At 52.2% G+C, this 21,555-nt stretch overlaps 3 protein-coding genes across 5 annotated transcripts; 2 read left to right on the top strand and 1 right to left on the bottom strand.

Moving 5' to 3' along the window:
- Positions 1-1,720: 1,720 nt before the first annotated feature.
- IER3 (immediate early response 3) lies at positions 1,721-3,006 on the top strand. The gene is made up of 2 exons (XM_047796799.1): positions 1,721-1,977; positions 2,074-3,006. Exons 1-2 carry the CDS (start codon positions 1,768-1,770, stop codon positions 2,332-2,334), a joined length of 471 nt encoding a protein of 156 aa, XP_047652755.1. The 5' UTR covers positions 1,721-1,767; the 3' UTR covers positions 2,335-3,006.
- A 448-nt stretch (positions 3,007-3,454) lies between these two features.
- On the top strand, positions 3,455-16,162 carry FLOT1 (flotillin 1). 3 transcript variants are annotated; one of them, XM_047797612.1, is made up of 13 exons: positions 3,456-3,629; positions 3,971-4,027; positions 4,315-4,390; positions 4,478-4,568; positions 4,794-4,937; positions 5,300-5,419; positions 5,508-5,603; positions 5,814-5,966; positions 13,651-13,832; positions 13,969-14,014; positions 14,127-14,264; positions 14,489-14,653; positions 15,858-16,162. In XM_047797612.1, the coding sequence occupies exons 2-13, from the start codon at positions 3,985-3,987 to the stop codon at positions 15,885-15,887; spliced, it is 1,284 nt and encodes a 427-aa protein (XP_047653568.1). In that variant the 5' UTR covers positions 3,456-3,629; positions 3,971-3,984; the 3' UTR covers positions 15,888-16,162. The 3 variants fall into 3 exon arrangements, with proteins under 3 accessions (XP_047653569.1, XP_047653568.1, XP_047653570.1); XM_047797613.1 differs by lacking the exon at positions 4,794-4,937 and having other exon boundaries at positions 3,455-3,629; XM_047797614.1 differs by lacking the exons at positions 3,456-3,629; positions 4,478-4,568 and having other exon boundaries at positions 3,969-4,027.
- Positions 16,163-17,823: 1,661 nt separating this feature from the next.
- TUBB (tubulin beta class I) lies at positions 17,824-21,546 on the bottom strand. The gene is made up of 4 exons (XM_047797606.1): positions 21,204-21,546; positions 19,707-19,815; positions 19,329-19,439; positions 17,824-19,054 (listed from the first exon to the last, which is right to left on the bottom strand). Exons 1-4 carry the CDS (start codon positions 21,258-21,260, stop codon positions 17,997-17,999), a joined length of 1,335 nt encoding a protein of 444 aa, XP_047653562.1. The 5' UTR covers positions 21,261-21,546; the 3' UTR covers positions 17,824-17,996.
- Positions 21,547-21,555: the final 9 nt, after the last annotated feature.

Below are 21,555 nucleotides of genomic sequence, written 5' to 3'. Positions count from 1 at the left end.
TATATCTCTTGAGGAATATACACAGGACCCTGTGTTTTCTCTGCACTGTTGTTTCTTGACTGCTCCTCCTCTGCTTCTGCATTCCCTGCCTTCCCTAATTAGTAACTCTCTGAATCTGCCCTTTGGAACCCAGGGAAGGTCTAGGAGGCTGAAGCCTTTTCCCTACAAACAGGAAACAGGGGACATGGGAAGGCTTTTGTACCCAGGAGAGCCCCACAGGGTCCTGCTCAGTTTTACCACTACTCCTTTACTGGAAACTCACCATGAGATTGTTTTTCTTATGATTCCCCAAACACATCCTGTACTTTTCCAGCTCAAGGCCTTTGCTGATTCCATTCTCTTTCTCAGTCATCTTCCACATCAGACTCTGTGGTATCCCCCCCACTGTTCAAGGTCCTTTCAAATGCCATTATTCCCTGAAGCCTCGCCTGATTGATTAGGCAGACATGAACAGTAGTTCTCCTGGCATCTGGCATGCCCGGCTCCCCAGCACACATGCGGAAACTCCCCTTGGTACTCAACAGTACCATTTAACAGGAAGCCTGGCTCCATGAATGCTCAAAAGATGTTATATTCTGTGTCCGTGAACAGCTATTTCTAAGGCAATTAATGAAAATGTGTCAGTTCTCTTGAGTTATTGTCATTACCACATTTGCAAAATGTCTCGCAGTTTAAATGTTCCTCACATAAACTTAAATCCGGGTGGCTACTAACTTCTTGCCTTTGTATTTTGTGTCCTCTGCTCCAGCCATGTATGAACATTTCTGCACATTGCTGGGTTGCCCCTGTGCGGTGTCTGCACCTTTGTTCTGTGTATGCGTGTGTGTGTTGTGTGTATATTGAAGGGTAGCAGAATATGTCACCCCAAAATGTGCCTCTTTGGAGCATGCGGATTATTTTGAGCAGAAGGCAATCAAGATCCAACAGACTCTGGAAAAGCTTTTTACCTCTCCCTTAACTGCCTAAATAACTTAAGTAGGGGGCCTGGCCCAGGGAGAGATAGCTTTCATCTGCAAGATTTACCTGCTTGGCAGGGCAAACATCTAATTAGCAAACATCCTCCTGTGAATTACCTACCTCCCCTTCAAGCCCCAGGTCCCTATCTCATTCCTTAGCTCTGGATGGTTTATAAACCTCAACTGAATGACTGCCTTTGAATCTCAAGTCTTCATGGGCTCCTGTAAGCATGCAATTAAATTTGTTTTCTCTTGTTAATCTATCCTATGTCAATTTAATTATTAGACCAGCCAAAGGAGAAATTTTTCTGCCTCTGCAGTGTGGTGTGTGTGTGCCAGTGTATTGGTTTCCCTTAGGCTTTTTGGCTATTTCTGTAGTGACTTGCCTCTTAATCCCCACAGACGTGTGAATGTGCATGTGTAACTGTGGTTCCTTTGTTGGGTCAGTATTGTAGCAGAATGGCCAGACTTCCTTATTTAAGCCTTCCTGCCTCCCCAGAGATGGGGCTTGTGGCTGAACCATCTCAAACAGTCTGTGGGCACCTCTCCAGCTGCCACATGTCCCCACATGTGTCCACAGCCCGGGATTTCACCCGCCTCCACTCACAACTCACAACACACACTTGAGGTCTTCCTTGACCCTGGCCAACTCTCCACCCCCTCCCTTTGCTTAACCGTCGGAATTTCCAGCCGCCCGGCCAACCGCTCTCAGCCGCGGGTGGAGTTGAGTAAGGGCCCGCCCATGCTCGGGTACATAACTGGCGCGGCCGGGCTGCGGGGCCAGTCGTCCTTCTGTTCAGCTCGGCGCACAATGTGTCACTCTCGCAGCTCTCTCCCTACCATGACCATCCTGCGGGCCCCGACCCCGGCCTCCTCCACCAGCCCGGTGCCCCGGCGAGGCTCTGGTCCCGAGATATTCACCTTCGATCCTCTCCCGGAGCCCGCGGTGGCCCCAGCCGCGCGCCCCAGCGCCTCCCGCGGGCTTCGAAAGCGCAGCCGTCGGGTCCTCTACCCACGAGTGGTGAGTGTCGGCGAAGTGGACAGCCCGGGGGAAGAGCAGGGTAAACCACTGGATGCCGGGGCCCTGACCTAACCCCCTTTTGTTATCTCCCCTCAGGTCCGGCGCCAGCTGCCAGTCGAGGATCCGAACCCTGCCAAAAAGCTGCTCTTTCTCCTGCTTACCATCGTCTTCTGTCAGATCCTGATGGCTGAAGAGGGTGTGTCGGCACCCCTGGCCCCTGAAGACACCCCCAGCGCCTCATCCCCCGCGCCCACCGCTGAGCCCCCGGTTCTTGAGCCCCTTAATCTGACCTCGGAGCCCTCGGACTACGCTTTGGACCTCAGCACTTTTCTCCAGCAACACCCAGCCGCTTTCTAACCCTGACTGCCCACACCCCCAAAAGAATCTGAAAACACAAGGAAACACCGGGTGTACCTGGTGCGCAAGAGCGTATCCCAAACTGGGACTCCTGAGGCAACTCACACTCAGAACACTACAGCGGAGACGCCCGCCCTGGGAGCCTGGGAGAGACAGGCACCGACACGCTGGGGCTGGGCCGGATGGGGAGGAAGACTGTTGTTAATTTATTTCTCATTGCTCCTAATAATATTTATATGTATTTATGTATGTCCCCCTAGGTGATGGAGGGGGGCACCTAATATTTATTTTAACTTATGCTGCGGAGCGAGATGTGCTCCCTGCTGCAAGTGCAGATCTCTGGGTATTTATTGAGTTCTGTGGGATTGGTGGAGGCAAGCACCAGAATTGAGGGAGGGTGGGAGAGGGATGGAGAAAACTGGGGTCCGGGCTGGGAATCGAAGACGGTGGTGGGTCCTAGGTTTAGCGGGTGACACTTTAGGTCCTCCAGCATCTGAACTCTCGGCTCTACTATGTGAGGCTTCGGGGGACCGTGGAAATATTGTCCTTGGCCTTCGATCTCCTTGAAGTTGCCCCCAAGGGGTGGCTGCGGGGGTGAGTGGGCTGTCAGAGGGCGGCTGTGGGGTCGCCCAGTATGTTCTGTGAACACAAATAAACTTGATTTACTGTCAACAGTCATGTGAGTCTCTTTGTAAGCGGTGATGCCCACTCCTCATAGACTTCAGGCTCCAGGGCCGGGCGGGAGGAGCCACGACCACATCCCCAGAGGGCTCTCCTCCCGGGGGCCCTGGACTCCCGCCCCGAGACTCGAGGCTCGGAACCCAGCATCCCGTGACCGGATGCTGTCGTTCGTCGCCCAGTCTGCGGTATTCCCAGTTAGTTTCTGCGGGGCAAATCCGAGATGAGTCAATCTCTCACCCCGGGGTGCGGGACACACGAAGGTCACGTCCCGCGCGCTGGGGCGGAGCGTGGGGAGGGGCGTGAGGCGGGGCTCCCAGTCCCACTCGCGGCTCTCTCGGCCGCAGGGGTGGGCGGGGCAACTTGCGAGCTGCGGGCCGGAGCAGGGCCTGCCGGGAAAGGGGCGGGCCGAGCGCCGGGGGCGGGTGGGGTGCTGCGGGGGGCGGGGTCGTGTCTGCCGCAGCAACAGGGTGTGGCCGGGTAGGGGGCGCGGGCGCCAAGCCAGGCCCCGCTTCTTGAAAGGCCTTGCGCGAGCTTCCCCTGCTTCGCGCACGGGTCCCTTGCGCGCCCCCGCCCTGCCAGGGACCCCTGCCCGGCCGCCGCCTGCGTCCAGGAAGGTAGTTGGGGGAGGGGAGATGGAGTCGGGCTGCGGAGGAGCGGGGAGGGTGGTGCAAGGGTCTGGGGGCCTTTAGGGGCTGGGAGAGCTTTGTCACATAAGGGAGAAACAGTCATTTCTGAAGGTGGGGCAGGGACAGCAAGGGGCAGGGAGCAGGCAGTCGCTGGGGATCTGCGAAATTGCACAGGGAAAAAGCCTTAGCGGATCCATGGGTGAGGAAGCGACTGGGCCGCTGCGGCCACAGACTGGGCGGGACTGCCAGGGAAATGGAAGAGGTTTACTCCTGTGTACTCCACGGCGCCCCTTCCGATCTGCAAAGGCTTTCTATCCCCCCTCCTCCAGCTCCACCTTGAACCATGTTTTTCACCTGTGGCCCAAATGAGGCCATGGTGGTCTCTGGTAAGTATTGTTCTCATCTCAGCTAGTGACCCGCACCCCCCTCCGTCCCTGCAGAGGCCCCTTCCTCCTCTCCCTACCAGCTCCCAGGCGCCAAGCCTTCCGCCCACACCACCCTTCACGGCTGCAAGCGATACCCTTCCAAGGCCCAGGCTCCGCGCCCCCCGCCACGCCCGCTCCCGGATTTCCTCGTGGGGCTGCCCCCCTCTCCCTTGCCCAGTTCTCTCTTCCACGTTCCAGCTCTATTCTGGCCACCAGCCACCACAGCCCACTGCCTCTCGACCTTCCAGGTTTCTGCCGGAGCCCCCCAGTCATGGTGGCTGGAGGTCGTGTCTTTGTCCTGCCCTGCATCCAGCAAATCCAGAGGTAGGTGAGAGGAGAACTAAGGAAAGGGAACCCTTGTTTTCTCTCTTTCCTCCTTTTCACACTGTTCACTCCTTCTTTTTCCCCTAGGATCTCTCTCAACACATTGACTCTCAATGTCAAGAGTGAAAAGGTTTACACTCGCCATGGGGTCCCCATCTCAGTCACTGGCATTGCCCAGGTGAGGCTTTCAGAGCCTTTCCCTCAAAGCCTACTCCCTACTCACTTTCTCTGTCCCCAGACATTAAGATTCTTCTGACCGTGGCTTTCCCAACCTCTTCAGATGAGAAATGTCTCTACTTCTCCAGTGACTCCCAAGGCACCTGACTTCTCCCCACTTTTCTCCCAGCTTCCCCCCTGGCTTCATGAGACCTTTAGGTTATCCCTAACCGTATTCTGGCTACAGGTGAAAATCCAGGGCCAGAACAAGGAGATGTTGGCAGCTGCCTGCCAGATGTTCCTGGGGAAGACGGAGGCTGAGATTGCCCACATTGCACTGGAGACGCTAGAGGGCCACCAGAGGGCTATCATGGCCCACATGACTGTGGAGGTGGGCCTGAGGGCCGGGAAAGATCTGTAAAGGATGCTGGGGTGGGAGTGGGGGGTTAAGGACTGAGCTAATCTGTAGGAGACAGTGGCCAGGGGATCCGAGTGCTTACGTTCCTCCTTCCCTCTCTCGTGTCTTTTTTGTTTGTTTTTGCTTTTTAGGGCTTCACCCGTGGCATATGGAAGTTCCCGGGCTAAGGGTGGAATCAGAGCTACCGCTGCCGGCCTACACCACAGCCACAGCAATGCTGGGTGCTTAACCCACTGAGTGAGGCCAGGGATCAAGGCCTAATTTTCATGGCTACTAGTCGGTCTCATTACCCCTGAGCCACAACAGAACATCCACCTCTCTTCCTGTTATCCTAGGAAATCTATAAGGACAGGCAGAAATTCTCTGAGCAAGTTTTCAAAGTGGCCTCCTCAGACCTGGTCAACATGGGCATCAGCGTGGTCAGCTACACCCTGAAGGACATTCACGATGATCAGGTAAACCCAGGCAGTAGCTCCTCTCCACAGCCCTGCCCCCATCTCCTAAACCCTCCCAAGGACTCCGATTTCTCCATTGCTCCCACAGGACTATTTGCACTCCTTGGGGAAGGCCCGAACAGCTCAAGTCCAAAAAGATGCTCGGATTGGGGAAGCAGAGGCCAAGAGAGATGCTGGGATCCGGGTGAGAGAGACGGGGTCACTTGGTCACTACAGGCTTATTGAGCATCTGGTGGGAGAGGGGGCAGCATGGAGGCTAGAAGAGTGGGGGCAGCAGAGTATATAGATGAGGCCAGGCGTGGAGCAAAGATGGGGAGCTTGGTGGAGAGCAGACTCTCTCCGAGGGGCCTTCCTCTTCCTACTCTGACTCCCTTCCTGATCTCTGCATGGACAGGAGGCCAAAGCCAAGCAGGAAAAGGTGTCTGCTCAATACCTGAGTGAGATCGAGATGGCCAAGGCGCAGAGGGACTACGAGCTGAAGAAGGCTGCCTATGACATCGAGGTCAACACCCGGCGAGCACAGGCTGACCTGGCCTATCAGCTTCAGGTCAGAGCCACCATGCTGGCCCAATGGCCAGCTGGACTTCACCCCCAACCCGTTCTTCTCAGGCCACCACTCTTTCTCCTATTCTAACTCCAGTTCCCTTATTCTGGCCCTCCACTTCTGACCCAGCTCCTCCATATGAGGAAGATTTAAAAGACCTAAACATTTCAACTGAAAAGCAGTGAAAAAGCCTAGAAAGAGTATCATTGGTAGGGCTGATGACAGGCTTGGGGCTGGTTGTGCCCTGTGCAAGGGCACCTGGATGAGGGCGTGAACCAGAGCTAAGATCCAGCCCATGCTCCACGCACCAAGCTGTGCGTCGGGCCTGGGTCAGTGGGCCTGCATCCAGTTAGAGGAAAGGGGTGCCTTTTTCTAACTTGCTCAGGGTACTCTGGGGGCTCACAGCAGCTCTGGTGATCACGGAAGGGTGTGAGGAAGAAAAACATGGACTTGGGCTTTGAATCCACCAAGTGAGACTCGGGGCCCTTGATGATGCAGGGAGGTGTGGTCAGTCCTCATCACTTTCCGATCCTGTACTGGAGAGTTTGCTCATGGCTAACATTTATTGGTTACCCCCAGAATTAGTACTCTTTGTACTCATGGCCATTTGCAGACAGGCAGAGTGGAGAAAAATTGGAGTTGCCTGATGTGTGCTTCCTAGTTGAGGTTGAACAAAAAGATGGTCTGCCCTCTTGTTTCAGCTCATGCTATTAACAGTGTCATTGTCACAGTATATTCATTGCCACATTTTCTGCCCTTCTGTGGTCTTTGTTGGTGATCTCACAGTTTAAAATGCCCCACGCCTAGTGCTGAAGTGCCGCTGTTGTTCTAAATGAAAGAAGGCTGTGATGTGCCTGATGGAGAAAACGTGTGTTAGATAAGCTGCTTTCAGGCCCGAGTTATAGTGGTGCTGGCTGTGAGTTCATTGTTAATCAACAATGTAAGCATGTGGTGTCTCTAAGCAGAAATACACAAAAAATAAGGGTATGTTTTGCTCTGTTGATGAAAATGTTATGACCAGAGGCCCATAGGAACCTAACTTTGTATTTCCCATTGGAACAAAATAAGTATTATTGATTCAGTATAATTAATTCATGGCTACTTTATAAAACAAATACCATGAATAACAAACATCAGCTGTATTTTGGGAGTTCCCTTAGTAGCTCAGCGGTAACAAACCCAACTGGTATCCATGAGGACGTGGGTTCAATCCCGGGCCTCACTCAGTGGGTTAAGGATCCAGCGTTGCCGTGAGCTATGGCATAGATTGACTGGGAACCTCCATATGCCACAGATCTGGTTCTAAAAAGACAAAAAAAAAAATACATATTAACTTTAAGGCCTTTACCCAAAGGATCGCAATATTCTGAAATTCATTTTTGGCAGCAGTTGGTACAGGCTGAAAGCATAAAGTGCAACACATCTTTAGTTATAATGTTAAATCCCCGGATAGCTTGACAGGTACCTGAGTGTGGCTGTGGCCTAGTGCTTTGCAACTCGAAGGATGCTCTGGTCCGCTTCTGGGCAGCATCAGCATCACTGGGGAGCTTGTTAGAAACACAAAATCTGAGACTCCAGCCCAACTGATCAAGTCAGAATCTGCATTGTAACAAAATTCCTAGATGATTCATGTACACATTGGAGTTTGAGAAGCATTAACAGAGGAAACCGGAGTTCCCGTCGTGGCACAGTGGTTAACGAATCCGACTAGGAACCATGAGGTTGCGGGTTCGGTCCCTGCCCTTGCTCAGTGGGTTAAGGATCCGGCGTTGCCGTGAGCTGTGGTGTAGGTTGCAGACGCAGCTCGGATCCCGCGTTGCTGTGGCTCTGGCGTAGGCTGGCGGCTACAGCTCCGATTCGACCCCTAGCCTGGGAACCTCCATATGTTGTGGGAGCAGCCCAAAGAAATAGCAAAAAGACAAAAACAAAACAAAACAAAACAAACAGAGGAAACCACTAGTCTGGGTGGATAAGGCCCTAAACCTTCTCAACATGGCTTCCCTTGATTGCAAATCAAAGAGTTGGGGTGGCTTGGGTTCTGTTCAGCTTTTAACAGCCTCTCATTTTGTGCCAGGCTTTGTGCTAGGAACTGGGGAAATAAGGATTTATTCAACAGATATCTATTAAGTGCCTACTGTGTGCCAGGTATTGTTTTGGGGGTAAGGGTATAAGTGTGAATGAGACTATAAGGTGCCTGCCTTCATCGAGCTTTATGTTATAGTACAGGAAACAACCAATAAGCAAATAAGTTGGCTTCACAGGCTCTAATTAAGGTGTTTCAGTGCTCTGAAGGAAGTAAACGGGTGTACTCTATTAGGTCGGGGTGATCAGAGAAAGCTTCAGTGAGGAAGCAGTATGTAATAAACCCCGATGGTGAGAAAGAGCCGGCACTGTGAAGAGCTAGGGGCTGTAATTTCCTTGCGGCACAGCGGGTTTAGGGTCCCGCATTGCTGCAGCTGCAGCACAGGTGGTTCAATCCCTGGCCTGGGAACTTCCACATGCTGCAGGTGGGGGGGGGGAGTTTGTGGGCCAAGAACATTCGTCGGGTGCTGTTCAAATAGAATGTTCTGTGATGATGGAAATGCTCTATATCTGTGCTGTGATGTTGAGTACTTGTAATGTGGCTCAGGTGACTGAGAAACTGAATTTTAAAATTAAATAGCTAAGGGAGTTCCTGCCGTGGCGCAGTGGTTAACGAATCCGACTAGGAACCATGAGGTTGCGGGTTCGGTCCCTGCCCTTGCTCAGTGGGTCAAAGTTCTGGCGTTGCCATGTGCTGTGGTATAGGTTGCAGACATGGCTCGGATCCTGCGTTGCTGTGGCTCTGGCGTAGGCTGGCAGCTACAGCTCCGATTCGACCCCTAGCCTGGGAACCTCCATATGCCGCAGGAGTGGCCCAAGAAATGGCAAAAAGACAAAAAAAAAAAAAAATTAAATAGCTAAGGGAGTTCCCGTCGTGGCTCAGTGGTTAACGAATCTAAGAACCATGAGGTTTCGGGTTCGATCCCTGGCCTTGCTCAGTGGGTTAAGGATCCGGCGTTGTTGTGGGCTGTGGCGTAGGCTTGGCAGCTACCGCTCCGATTAGACCCCTAGCCTGGGAACCTCCGTATGCCGTGGGTGTGGCCCTAGAAAAGGCAAAAAGACAAAATAAATAAATAAATAAAATAAAATAACTAAAGTGGCAAATGGCTAGGCAGGGGTCCAGCATGTACAAAGACCCCAAGGTAGGGAAGCGCTGGGCCTGTCCCAGGAACACAAAGGAGGTATCTGGTATGGCTGGTGTGCTGTGAGTGAGGAGGAGAGGCGGGCAGGGCTAGCTCATGTAGGGTGCAGGTGGTCACAGTGGAGACGGAAGATTCAAAGCACAGTGGAAAGCTATTGGAGAACTTTTAAGCAGGGAGGCGCTCTCATCTCCTTATGCTTTTACAAGGATTAGTCCAGCTGCTGTGTGGATAATTGATTGTCAGAAGAAAAGAGAGGAAGCAGGGAGATGAGATAGAAGGTTTTTCGGGGAGTTCCTTTCATGGCTCAGTGGTTAAACGAACCTGACTAGGATTCATGACGATGCAGGTTCCATCCCTGGCCTTGTCAATGGGTTAAGCATCTGGCGTTGCCATGAGCTGTGGTGTAGGTTGAAGATGCAGCTCAGATCCTGCATTGCTGTGGCGCCCCAGCCTTGGAACTTCCATATGCCAAGTGTGTGGGCCTAAAAAGCAAAAAAGAAAGGGTTTTTCAAAGATGATAGATTGAATAAGAGCAGCTAATTGCGCACTCTCTTAAAACTTCACTAAAACCACATAGAATGATTTAAGAAAAAAGAAAAAGAGGGAGTTCCCATCGTGGTGCAGTGGTTAACGAATCCGACTAGGAACCATGAGGTTGCAGGTTCGGTCCCTGCCCTTGCTCAGTGGGTTGGCGATCCGGCGTTGCCGTGAGCTGTGGTGTAGGTTGCAGACACGGCTCGGATCCTGCGTTGCTGTGGCTCTGGCGTAGGCCAGTGGCTACAGCTCCAATTCACCCCCTAGCCTGGGAACCTCCATATGCCTCGGGAGCGGCCCAAGAAATAGCAAAAAGACCAAAAAAAAAAAAAGAAAGAAAGAAAGAAAGAAAAAGAAGGAGTGAATAAGGACAAAAGGAACAGAAACCAAAGCATTTTGCTTCTTAGTGAGATTCGTTAACCACTGCGCCATGACGGGAACTCCTCCCAAAGCGTTTTGGAAGCAGAAAGCGATGGTAACTGATGAAGCAACTCTGGGACAGCTGAGCCCAAAGCTGCAGGAGAGAAAGCAATGAAATGATCTGAGACTCTAGAGCTGCGATGAAGACTGATGAAATAAGGGGAGTTCCCACTGTGACTCCTAGGGTTACGAACCCAACTAGTACGAAGTTTTAAGAGAGAATGCAGGTTCAATTCCTGGCCTCACTCAGTGGGTCAAGGGTCCAGCATTGCCGTGAGCTGTGTAGGTTGCAGACATGGCTCGGGTCCCAAGTTGCTGTGGCTGTGGTGTAGACCAGCAGCTGCAGCTCCGATTCGATCCCTAGCCTGGGAACCTCCATATGCTGCAGGTGTGGCCCCAAAAAGACAAAAAAAAATATATATATATATGAAATAAGGAGAAACAGATGAAAAGCGACTTCTCAGAGCTCCTCTCTGGCTCCCTGCCTCTGGGTAATGCTCCCTTCTCTGCCCCAGTAGACTTCTGGGGGTTTATTATCTGACGAGATAAATAAACCAGAGGATGTGACCTGGGGGGCCTGGGCACTTTACCAGTAATGGGCATGAAGAGACTGTCTGCCAAGGAATGCTGAATGCTGCCTGCTTTCCCTAAGCCCTTACCCCACGTGCCTCCCAGAACCTCCATCTTGCAAAGGAGATGTGAGAAGACTGCTCCGGGGAACATGACCAACCCAAAAGGAAAGACCTGAAGCTCCTGAATGAGAGTTTCCTCAGATGGCCTGTCCAGATCACCCTAGAGTGAAGCTCAAGGCCAGCAAGCTTCACCCACGTCCCAAGGGCATCCCTTCAGTGTTTCAGACCTTCCTCCCTGTGAGCAGACAAGCAAGGACTGCCTGCGTGAGAAAATCCTGCACCATGAAAGACAGACCAACACCATAAGCAAAGCGAAGTGATTTGAAGGATACATAATATGTAGGGAGAAGAAAGCTTTGCAAATTAATATTCTAGGAGATTCCTTGTGGTGCAGCAAGCTAAGGATCTGGTGTTGTCACTGCACTGTATTGACTGGGGTTGCTGCTATGGTGTGGGTTTGACCCCTGGCCTGGGAACTTCCACATGCCATGGGCAAGGCCAAAAAAAGAAATCCTCAGTAAGCAAGAATTCACATCCAGGAAATCAGGACATGGAACAGAAAGCAAAAAAAGCTTTCGCAATTAATGTGATGGCAGAAATGGAAAAAAAAAAAAAATCCCAGTGGAAGAGAAATTCTAATAAATTCCCCAGAAAATAGAACAAAACATGGAAAAATTAGGAAAGAATATTTGAGGCCAGCCCAGGAGAATAAAAAACAACAGAAGGAAACCATCAGTGAAAAAATTCAAACAACGTTGATCTGACTTTCTAGATTGAAATGATCCACCAAGCGCCCAGCATAGTGAATGGAAAACACCTACCTTGAAGCACCTTGCTATGAATTTCAGAACACTGAGAATTAAGATCTAAAAGCTTCCTGAGAAAAAGAACAGGTCACAAGCAAAGGGGCAAGCATCCGAGTGACTTCAGATTTCTTAAGATGCTAGAAGACCATGGAACAATGCCTTCAAAATTCTGGTGGAAATGAATAATGTGGTAACCTGTACTCAACCTAATCCTCATTCAGACAGAAGAGTGAAATCAAAAGCTCAGAAAACCAAGATCTCAAAAAACTTACTGCCCATGTACTCTTTTTTCTTTTTGGCTTTTTAGGGCCACACTCACAAGTGTATGGAGGTTCCCAGGCTAGCAGTCGAATCAGAGCTATAGCTCCAGCCTACGCCACAGCCGCAGTGACACAGGATCCGAGCTGCATCTGCAACCTACACCACAGCTCATGGCAACACCAGATCCTTGGCCCACTGATCAAGGCCAGGGATGGAACCCAGATCCTTATGGACACTAGTCAGATTCGTTAATGCTGAGCCACAGTGGGAACTCCCACCCATATACTCTCTATGAAGGAGCTGTTGGAGGTTGTGTTTCCCCCAAAGATGGGTCTGCAGAAGTGGGGGGTGGGCTCCAACACAGGAGCACTGTGACCCTGCACACTGGAGCCAAGAGCAACTGGTCCAGTTTGGAACAGGTTTGAAATTTTAGGGTGGAAGACAGCAGAGGGTGCCACATCCAGAATCCCCCTTCCTCTACAGCAGACAGATGTGCCCAGTAAATGCAGGGGCACCATCTCTTGTGCTGATGAGCCCCACAGGGAGGATGGTGCCTGGCTGAGCCCAGGCAGTGAGGCAAGATGTGTGTTCCTCCCCCGAACCACTCCTCACTGACATCTGGGCAAGATCCCTGTACTCTGCAAGGGACAAGAAAAGGAAACCTTCCTAAGTCAGAGGGAGTCTGTGTATCCATGTTCTTGCAGTTGCTTCCAGTAACCCTGGGAGGATACACGAGCTGCTCCTCACGGTGGTTGTTTCTGGGGAAGGGAACTAGTGGGTGGTTTGAGAAATAGGTGGGAGGAAGCCTTACTTCTCACTGTTTACTTTTCTTTTGAATTTGGACCGCATACAAAAGATAAAAATGAGAGAGTTCCTGTTGTGGCGCAGCAGAAACGAATCCGACTAGTATCCATGAGGACGTGGGTTCCATCTCTGGGCTGGCTCACTGGATTGGGGATCTGGCGATGCTGTGGCTCTGGCATAGGCCAGCAGCTGTAGCTCTGATTGGACCCCTAGCCTGGAAATTTCCATATGCCTTAAAAGTGTGGCCTTAGGAGTTCCCGTCGTGGCGCAGTGGTTAACGAATCCGACTAGGAACCATGAGGTCGCGGGTTCGGTCCCTGCCCTTGCTCAGTGGGTTGGCGATCCGGCGTTGCCATGAACTGTGGTGTAGTTTGTAGACGCGGCTGGGATCCCGCGTTGCTGTGGCTCTGGCGTAGGCCGGTGGCTACAGCTCCGATTTAACCCCTAGCCTGGGAACCTCCATATGCCGCAGGAGCGGCCCAAAGAAATAGCAAAAAGACAAAAAAAAAAGTGTGGCCTTAAAAAGCAAACAATTAATTAATTAATTAATTTTAAAAAATAAGGAAGACACCCCACCCTCCCCCCAGAGAAAGGGCGGGAGGCTATTCAGTAGTCAATTGCAGTGGTTGCACTAAGGGCACTGCAGCGCAGGTAGTGAGAAGTGGGTGGATTTGAGCGAGTTTGGAGGTGGAGGAGGGCGCCGTGGAGGGGCTTAACCTGGACGGCGCACAGGGGCTGTTCCCAACCCCATCCAGCCGCAAAGCTGAGGCCACCTGGGGAACAGCCCTGTTGAAATCGGCTCTGAGAGGGAGGATCAGGCCAGTTTCGGACCAACCCTTGGGTCTGTACCAGAAATGGACGCCACTGGGCGGGCTGAGCCCACGGGGACCGACCTCATGTGCCTGCTCTGCGTTTCCACCCGTTCCTGGAGCCCTGGCCCCCGCCTCCCTCCCGGCTTCCTGGGCGCTTGCTCTTCAGCGCTGACGCTGAGCCTCCGTCCTCCCAGGTGGCCAAGACGAAGCAGCAGATCGAGGAGCAGCGGGTGCAGGTGCAGGTGGTGGAGCGGGCCCAGCAGGTGGCGGTGCAGGAGCAGGAGATCGCCCGCCGCGAGAAGGAGCTGGAGGCCCGCGTGCGGAAGCCGGCGGAAGCCGAGCGCTACAAGCTGGAGCGCCTCGCGGCGGCGGAGAAGTAAACACCCTCCCCCGTCCCCTCCTGGCTCCTCCTTTCCCACCTAGGCGCCCCCAGACGACTCCTTTGGCGGAGTCTTTCTCCCCCGGCTCGGGCTCCTCCTCAGCTCCTCCCTCCACTGCCTTCTTTTGCCCAGGTCCCAGCTGATCATGCAGGCAGAGGCAGAAGCCGAGTCAGTGCGGGTGAGTTAGGTGACTCTTGCCAGCTTGTAGAGCGAGTGGGGCTTGCTCGCCCGGGGATTTCTTGTCCTTAATTACCGCCATCAGTACCTCCAGTGTCCTGTACCCTCCACAGATGCGCGGGGAGGCCGAGGCCTTTGCCATTGGGGCCCGAGCCCGGGCGGAGGCTGAGCAGATGGCCAAGAAGGCGGAGGCTTTCCAGCTGTACCAGGAGGCTGCTCAGCTGGACATGCTGCTAGAGAAGCTGCCCCAGGTCTGGGGGTGGGGGGTGGGAGCAGAGGAGTGGGGCGGGGATGAGGGGTTTGGGGAGAACCAGGCTACGGGCCTTTAATTAGGGATGGGAATCACAAGCCAGTGTGACCACAGGAAGAGTGATCCTCACCAAAGTGAAGGACAAGGGTCTTAAAACCCAGGGTAAGGTGTCTTAGGATGGGTGTGGTCAGAGCGCAGGCGCCGAGTGGGCATCTCCCCTACTAGGTGGCAGAGGAGATCAGTGGTCCCTTGACCTCGGCCAAGAAGATTACGCTGGTGTCCAGTGGAAGCGGGACCATGGGGGCGGCCAAAGTGACCGGGGAAGTGCTGGACATCCTGAGCCGCCTGCCAGAGAGCGTGGAGAGACTCACTGGCGTCAGCATCTCCCAGGTGAGGGTCTCTAGGGAGGGGGCTGTGGAGCCAAATTGCCAGATTCCTGTGGCACGTGACAGAGTAGGCCCGGCACCCAGGAGGCCTGGCGGCTGCTGACATTTATTAAGTGCTTTCTGCATGCCAGGCACAGTACTAAGCTTCTACACAAAAGTTTGAAAAATACTTTTTTTTTTTTTTTGCTTTTTCGGGCTGTACCCACAGCATATGGAAGTTCCCAGGCTAGGGGTCGACTCAGAGCTGTAATCGCTGGCCAATGCCACAGCCACTGCAACTCTGGATCCAACTTACACCAGAGCTCCAGAGCTCACAGCAACACCGGATCCTTAACCCACTGAGTGAGGCCAGGAGTCGAACCCGCATCCTCATGGATACCAGTCAGATTTGTTTCCGCTGCACCACAACGGGAACTCCCAAAAAACACTTTTTAAACCAGACTTCTTTGGAGTACATAGAGTTTTACAAAGTAAAGAAACAATGCCCAACATGTTAGGTAACTTAGCCCATTTCACACAGCTGGTTTTCAGACCCAGGCCTCTTCTTTCTGGAGCCTGTTCTCCACTAGTAGAAGGAACTAGTTGCAGCCTGTAGACAGTTAATTCCAAGGCATGTCAGTGCTTTTCTTGGTGCCTGTTTATTCACCTCTAAAATATGGTAGAGGTCAGAGAGCAGGATCTAGAACCGGACTGCTCTGGTATGAATCCCGGCTCCTGTGACCTTGCATAAGTTCATCGCCTCTGCACCTGTTTTTTCCACCTTAAAACTGGGTTAATAAAAGTAACTACCCTGTTGAATTGTTAAGGGGATTAAATGAGTATTTGCAGAGTTTTAGAACAGTGCATAGCACATAGTAACTACTATATAAATGTGTTAAATAAAAAGCGCATATATAAAAGCACTAGACCATATCAGTGACCTTCAAGCTGGGTTCCTTGGAGTCTCCTTGAGGACTGCAGTGGATAATTGGGAGCTAAGGAGGGTCTGTGCAGGCAGGGCTCTGGCCCCCTTTGTCCCCTTGCAGTAAGTAATTCATTGTTATACAAGAATCCTAATGACTGCATGGCAAAGCGGGTGAGGTAGGGTATCAGAAAACACTCAAAGATTCCTGGAAGGATGTGTCCTTCCTTCAGTCCATTCATCCAGATGGCAGCCTAGGAGAACAGGGTACCTGGTCCCCACAGTCATCACGTTGTCTTTTTGCCAGGTGAACCACAAGCCTTTGCGAACAGCCTGAACCCCTGACCTTCGCGATGCCCAGCTTCGTAACTCAAGTTGCCTGAACGGTCCCAATATTGCATGCACTTCAGCCGGCTCCCTGAGCGGGGTTCCACTCCTCACCTCATCTCTCCTTGCCAAATAGCCTGTGCCTTGCCTTGGAAGGAAAGGGTTCTCCCTTCTCCAACCCCATATTGCCAAGACTGCCAGTTCCCCAGGGGTCCCATGATGGCCTTCTGATGAACCCACCCCCAACTTATTTAATTAAACTACTGTTGAGCCTGTTGTCCAGAATTCTTGCCTGACCAAGACTTGAGGGATGGTCTGCAGGTTCTGAACTAATTCAGGAGTTCCCTGGTGGCTCAGGAGTTATTGCTGTGTGTGGATTTGACCCCTGGCGCCAGGGAACTTCCCCATGCTGCAGGCATGGCGAAAATAAACAAAAAACATTAATTCAGAGTGAATGCTAGGACGCAGTTTTCTCCCTTGCATCCAATAGGCTTTGTAGAATGGGAGAGGCAGTAGTATTTGTGTACTTTTGAGTTATGGAATGTTTTTCACCCAAAAAACATAGGATGCTTAAGTAGAAGTCAAAGAAATGTTGAGAATTCTATTAGTTGCTAGAATTACTAAATGGTCAGGGATAATTTATATATTTTTAAATTTGTTGAACTTCCAGAACAGCTTAGAGACTTGTTACATTGTGCTCTGAAGCATGGTGTCAGGTGGAACAGTGTCAGTTTAGAACAGGACCATGGTGTAACATCCCCCCAGTGATGTTTGCCTTAAGGTGTCTAAGAAAATCCACAGGGCTAGAGAAAACAGCAGGATACCTATAACCCAAAAGACCCTAGATAAACTACAAGTGGCTTTGCATTCCTGAGATTCTTCTGGATCACTGTTAAAATTGCCTCGGTCCAACCAGTTTGTTGGGTTCTGGGCAGGGAATCTCCATTTAATCGGGGAGACACTGATGATGCTGGTCTGGTAACCACTTATTTGACCTCAATTCCCTTTTCTACTGCATCTGGGCCTCCAGCCATCCCAGTTATTGAGACCAGGGATTAAAGAATAAAGATATATATCAACTTATGCAAACAGTATATGGTGTAACTGAACTTGAGCCCCATTCCTCCAGTTTTTTTTTCCCTGAATGAGCACACATCTCACAACTGTTTTTCAATTCCCATTTATTTTTGGCTCTTGGGGCAGTCATCTTTTCAATATGAAAAAAAGCAAGTTCAACACAAAATAGAAGTGTAGAATAGGACAAAACCAAGAGTAGGGGGGAAAGGCAATAGCAAAAGTTAAGAGATGAGATGTTGCCGAAAAGATGTCCCCTCTCTGGCAAATGACATTAGGGTGACAGCACACACCTGCCCATTTATGTACAGAAGGGCATATGTTCATTTTTTTGTGTAAAAAGATAGGCTTAGGGACTATGGCTCATCTCTCCCTTGCTCCCCTTGACCCCCTTTTCTGAACAGGGGAGAGGAATCCAAGGAGGTAAAGGGGAAGAGGGAAGGATTCCTCTGGACAGGGTGGGGGCCAGACTCCTACCAAGCAAACAACTCAGGACAAAGCTTGGAGGGAGACTGAAAACGGAGATAATACTGTTAACACCCCCCCCCAGAAGCTGAGAGGAGTAGGGAGATAAATGGAAATTAGGACTTCAACAGCCTGGAGGCCCCTCTCCAAAGCCCCACCCTTTCCTTGCAGGGACAGGGGAGGTCCCCGCATCTCCTTTCCCCTGGGCTACTTCTCAGGCCTAGGATGGTGGTCATCTCTCAGGTTCTAAATGGGATTTGGTTGGAACCCAGCTTCTTGGAGCATTATCTCAAAAACAGGGAAATGTTTACTGGACAGATGGGAGGAAGTGGGCACCAGAAGGAAACACAGGGTTACCCAGAATGGCAGAAATCTAGGTTCCCCAGAGTGGAAAGAGAGAGGAGACATTCAACAAACAACAAATATTTATTGAGCGCCTATTATGTGCCAGGCACTGTTCTAGATAGACCCCCCCCCCCAAGAAAAACAAGAGGCAGAAAACGCAAATTCTGAGGGAGAGGAAAGGGGCAGTTGAAGAAGGCTGAGGGGGCTGAGAAGCCTGAGGTGATGGGGCTCGGCCTTAGGCCTCCTCTTCGGCCTCCTCACCGAAATCCTCCTCCTCTTCTGCGGTGGCATCCTGGTACTGCTGGTACTCAGAGACGAGGTCATTCATGTTGCTCTCAGCCTCAGTGAACTCCATCTCGTCCATGCCCTCACCTGTGTACCAGTGGAGGAAGGCCTTTCGGCGGAACATGGCAGTGAACTGCTCTGAGATGCGCTTGAATAGCTCCTGGATGGCCGTGCTGTTGCCGATGAAGGTGACCGCCATCTTGAGGCCACGGGGAGGGATATCGCAGACAGCCGTCTTGACATTGTTGGGGATCCATTCTACGAAGTAGCTGCTATTCTTGTTCTGCACGTTGAGCATCTGCTCATCCACCTCCTTCATGGACATGCGCCCACGGAAGACAGCAGCCACAGTGAGGTACCGGCCATGGCGGGGGTCACAGGCAGCCATCATGTTCTTGGCATCGAAGACCTGCTGGGTGAGCTCAGGCACAGTGAGGGCCCGGTACTGCTGGCTTCCACGGCTGGTCAGAGGGGCAAAGCCGGGCATGAAGAAGTGGAGACGTGGGAAGGGCACCATATTGACTGCCAGCTTGCGGAGGTCAGCATTGAGCTGGCCAGGGAAGCGGAGGCAGGTGGTGACACCGCTCATGGTGGCAGAGACAAGGTGGTTCAGGTCCCCGTAGGTTGGCGTGGTCAGCTTGAGAGTGCGGAAGCAGATGTCGTAAAGGGCCTCATTGTCGATGCAGTAGGTCTCATCAGTGTTCTCCACCAACTGATGGACGGAGAGGGTGGCGTTGTAGGGCTCAACCACGGTGTCAGACACTTTGGGTGAGGGCACGACACTGAAGGTATTCATGATGCGGTCGGGATATTCTTCACGGATCTTGCTGATGAGCAAAGTGCCCATTCCAGAGCCTGTGCCACCGCCCAGCGAGTGGGTCAGCTGGAAGCCCTGAAGGCAGTCACAGCTCTCAGCCTCCTTCCGAACCACATCCAGGACTGAGTCAACCAGCTCAGCCCCTTCTGTATAGTGGCCCTTGGCCCAGTTGTTGCCTGCCCCAGACTGACCTGCAATGGGGTCAGAAGGCAAGCTTGATTAGTGAAATGTGGAAGATACATAACCACATTCCTACCTTTCAACTTGCAGAGTTATGCCAATGGATGTATCTTCTTTCTCCCTCCAGTGACCACCCCCTCCGCCAATAATTCACTATCTAAAACATTAGATTTCAAAACACAGTTCTGTATTAAGTTCTCCACTACAATCATTTCCCAGAGTTTGCTGTACCCTTGCACCCAAATAAGTAGATTAACAGCATCTGCTACTATCTGTGTAACCTACCAAAAACAAAGTTGTCTGGTCTGAAGATCTGACCGAAAGGACCTGAGCGAACAGAGTCCATAGTCCCGGGTTCTAGATCCACCAAGATAGCACGAGGAACATATTTGCCACCTACAGGGAATAAAGTAGAAGAGTGAAAATTAGCAGAGTTAAAGATAAATAATCAGGGGCTGGGAGACAGCCAGGGACCCAAATGTGTGATTCCAGGCGCTGCCACAAGATGGCAGCAGAGCCACTTTTGGGGACCCAGGGGTGGGGAGTGAAGAAAAGCCTCCAAAGGAACTGGATGGCTTCATTCAGAGGGGATAAGGAGCGCCCCAGGGCTACAGAGACCCTAGGGAAAGATGGGACCTGTCCTTCCCTGGCCCCCGCCCTCACCTGTGGCTTCATTGTAGTACACGGAGATGCGGTCCAGCTGCAGGTCGCTGTCCCCATGATAGGTGCCGGTGGGGTCGATGCCATGTTCATCACTGATCACCTCCCAGAACTGCCGGGGGAGAGCAATGGGTCCTCAACAGCTCAGGATCCAGTCCCTTACAATCCCCCTCCCCATTTAAATTCCAGACACTCCCGTAGTGGGCTCTCCCCTAGGGTCCGGCATTCCTTCTGCCTGCCACACCCTTCCCCGAGACAGTGGCACCCCCGGGAAGGCTGCAGCTTTCACTTATTGTGAGATGTGTGGCTGGAAGGGCCCGGCGATTGCGGGCGCCAGGATTAGTAGATGGAGGCCATCAACCAGCTCCGTAAAGCTCAACCTCTCCCCGCCCCTCACACTGGGCACAAAGAGCCCGGGGCGGGAGCCAATGCAGAAGGCGACCACCCCCGCCCTGCACGTGATGGCAGCGCACGCGCAGGTTAAGCCGCCGACAAAGGGAGGCGCAGCGCTTGGGCGGGGGCGAACCGCAAATCCAGAGCGCTAGGGGCGGGGCTTGGGTGGGACTAGTGCGCCCCCAGCCGGCCAGCCAGGCTGTATTGTCCCCGCGCGCTAGGGGCGCCCGGGTCCCGCCCTTCTGCTACAACGTTGCAGCCGCACTTCCTCCCCGCCCCTCCCCCGCTACACTGTAACCGCGCGCAAAGAGGAAAAAACCCCTCCCCCTCTTGGCCTCGGAATTTTATTTCTACCCTTTTTTTCTCCTTTGCTTTGAGGATTTTCTTCCTTTGTCCTACTCTTTAGTTCTAAGGGACCCTTTAAAGAAAGGACACCGTCTTTCCCATTTTTCTGTTCACGCCCTAAAAGGGTCTCCGTTAGGGTAAATGAAAGGAACTAAAGTTAATCCAGCACGTATTAGCCTTCCAGCACGAAAAATTGAGCGATCACCCCTTGGGATTGCAGGCGCGCGGAGACCCCAGAGCTTTTGCAAAGGATATCACAGTACTGCAGCCCACCCTGGTGCATCGCGTTCCCCCACCTCTGGATCCGACCTATCTGCTGCTGCCCGCCAGCCTCGCCCCTTCCCCCTTCAGCTTAGCCCTACAAAGCCCCGCCAAGGGGAATGCACATGGGGAAAACCTCGCCTCGCTTTGTCTCGGGCCGTTTCCGCATCTCCCTCGAGCTCCCCAAGTCCTCGGACCGTTAGGAGATCCCCTTTTAAGCAAAATTTTACAGAAGCTCGGTTTTCCCGCCTCCTAAACCTACAGGGTGCTTTTAACAGCTTCCCCAAAATGAACCCGCCGAGTAAAGAATTCCCCATTTTTCAAAAGCAGACCCTAACTACAAACGCGTATTTTATACATATAAAACTTTTGGGGGGCAAGGCTTGACTACGGATGGAGAATGCAAATGTTCCACAACCATTCTTTTTAATTTACCTGGATTTTTTTTTTTCTTTCTCACTAAGAAATATAGTTTAAAGAGGTTAAACAAAAAAATCTTACCTTGGCACCGATCTGGTTGCCACACTGACCGGCCTGGATATGCACGATTTCCCTCATTGTTAAAATTTATTCTAATCTTTTTGCTCGCCTCAAGGTGTGTACGGGGCAAGAAAATGATAAGTAATTTTGTTTTTCTCTGCTCCCGGTCGCAGGCTGGAAGGATGGGACGGGCCCCGGAGGCTGGAGCAGCGAGGTCCGAACACGGCGGCAGGAAGGTTCTGAGAGGGAGAAAGGCGAGGGGAGGGCGCGGGAGGAAAGGCGGGCAGGGCGGGGCGCGCGTGCGCGGGGGCCGGGAGGCGGGAGAACTCACCCCGCGCCACCGTGAGGAGACAAAGCCTCTTAGAGTCTGCTC

The sequence above is a fragment of the Phacochoerus africanus genome, chromosome 9 (genome assembly GCF_016906955.1).
Source record: "Phacochoerus africanus isolate WHEZ1 chromosome 9, ROS_Pafr_v1, whole genome shotgun sequence".
Taxonomy (NCBI): domain Eukaryota; kingdom Metazoa; phylum Chordata; class Mammalia; order Artiodactyla; family Suidae; genus Phacochoerus; species Phacochoerus africanus.
This window is presented reverse-complemented; position numbering and strand designations above follow the sequence as displayed.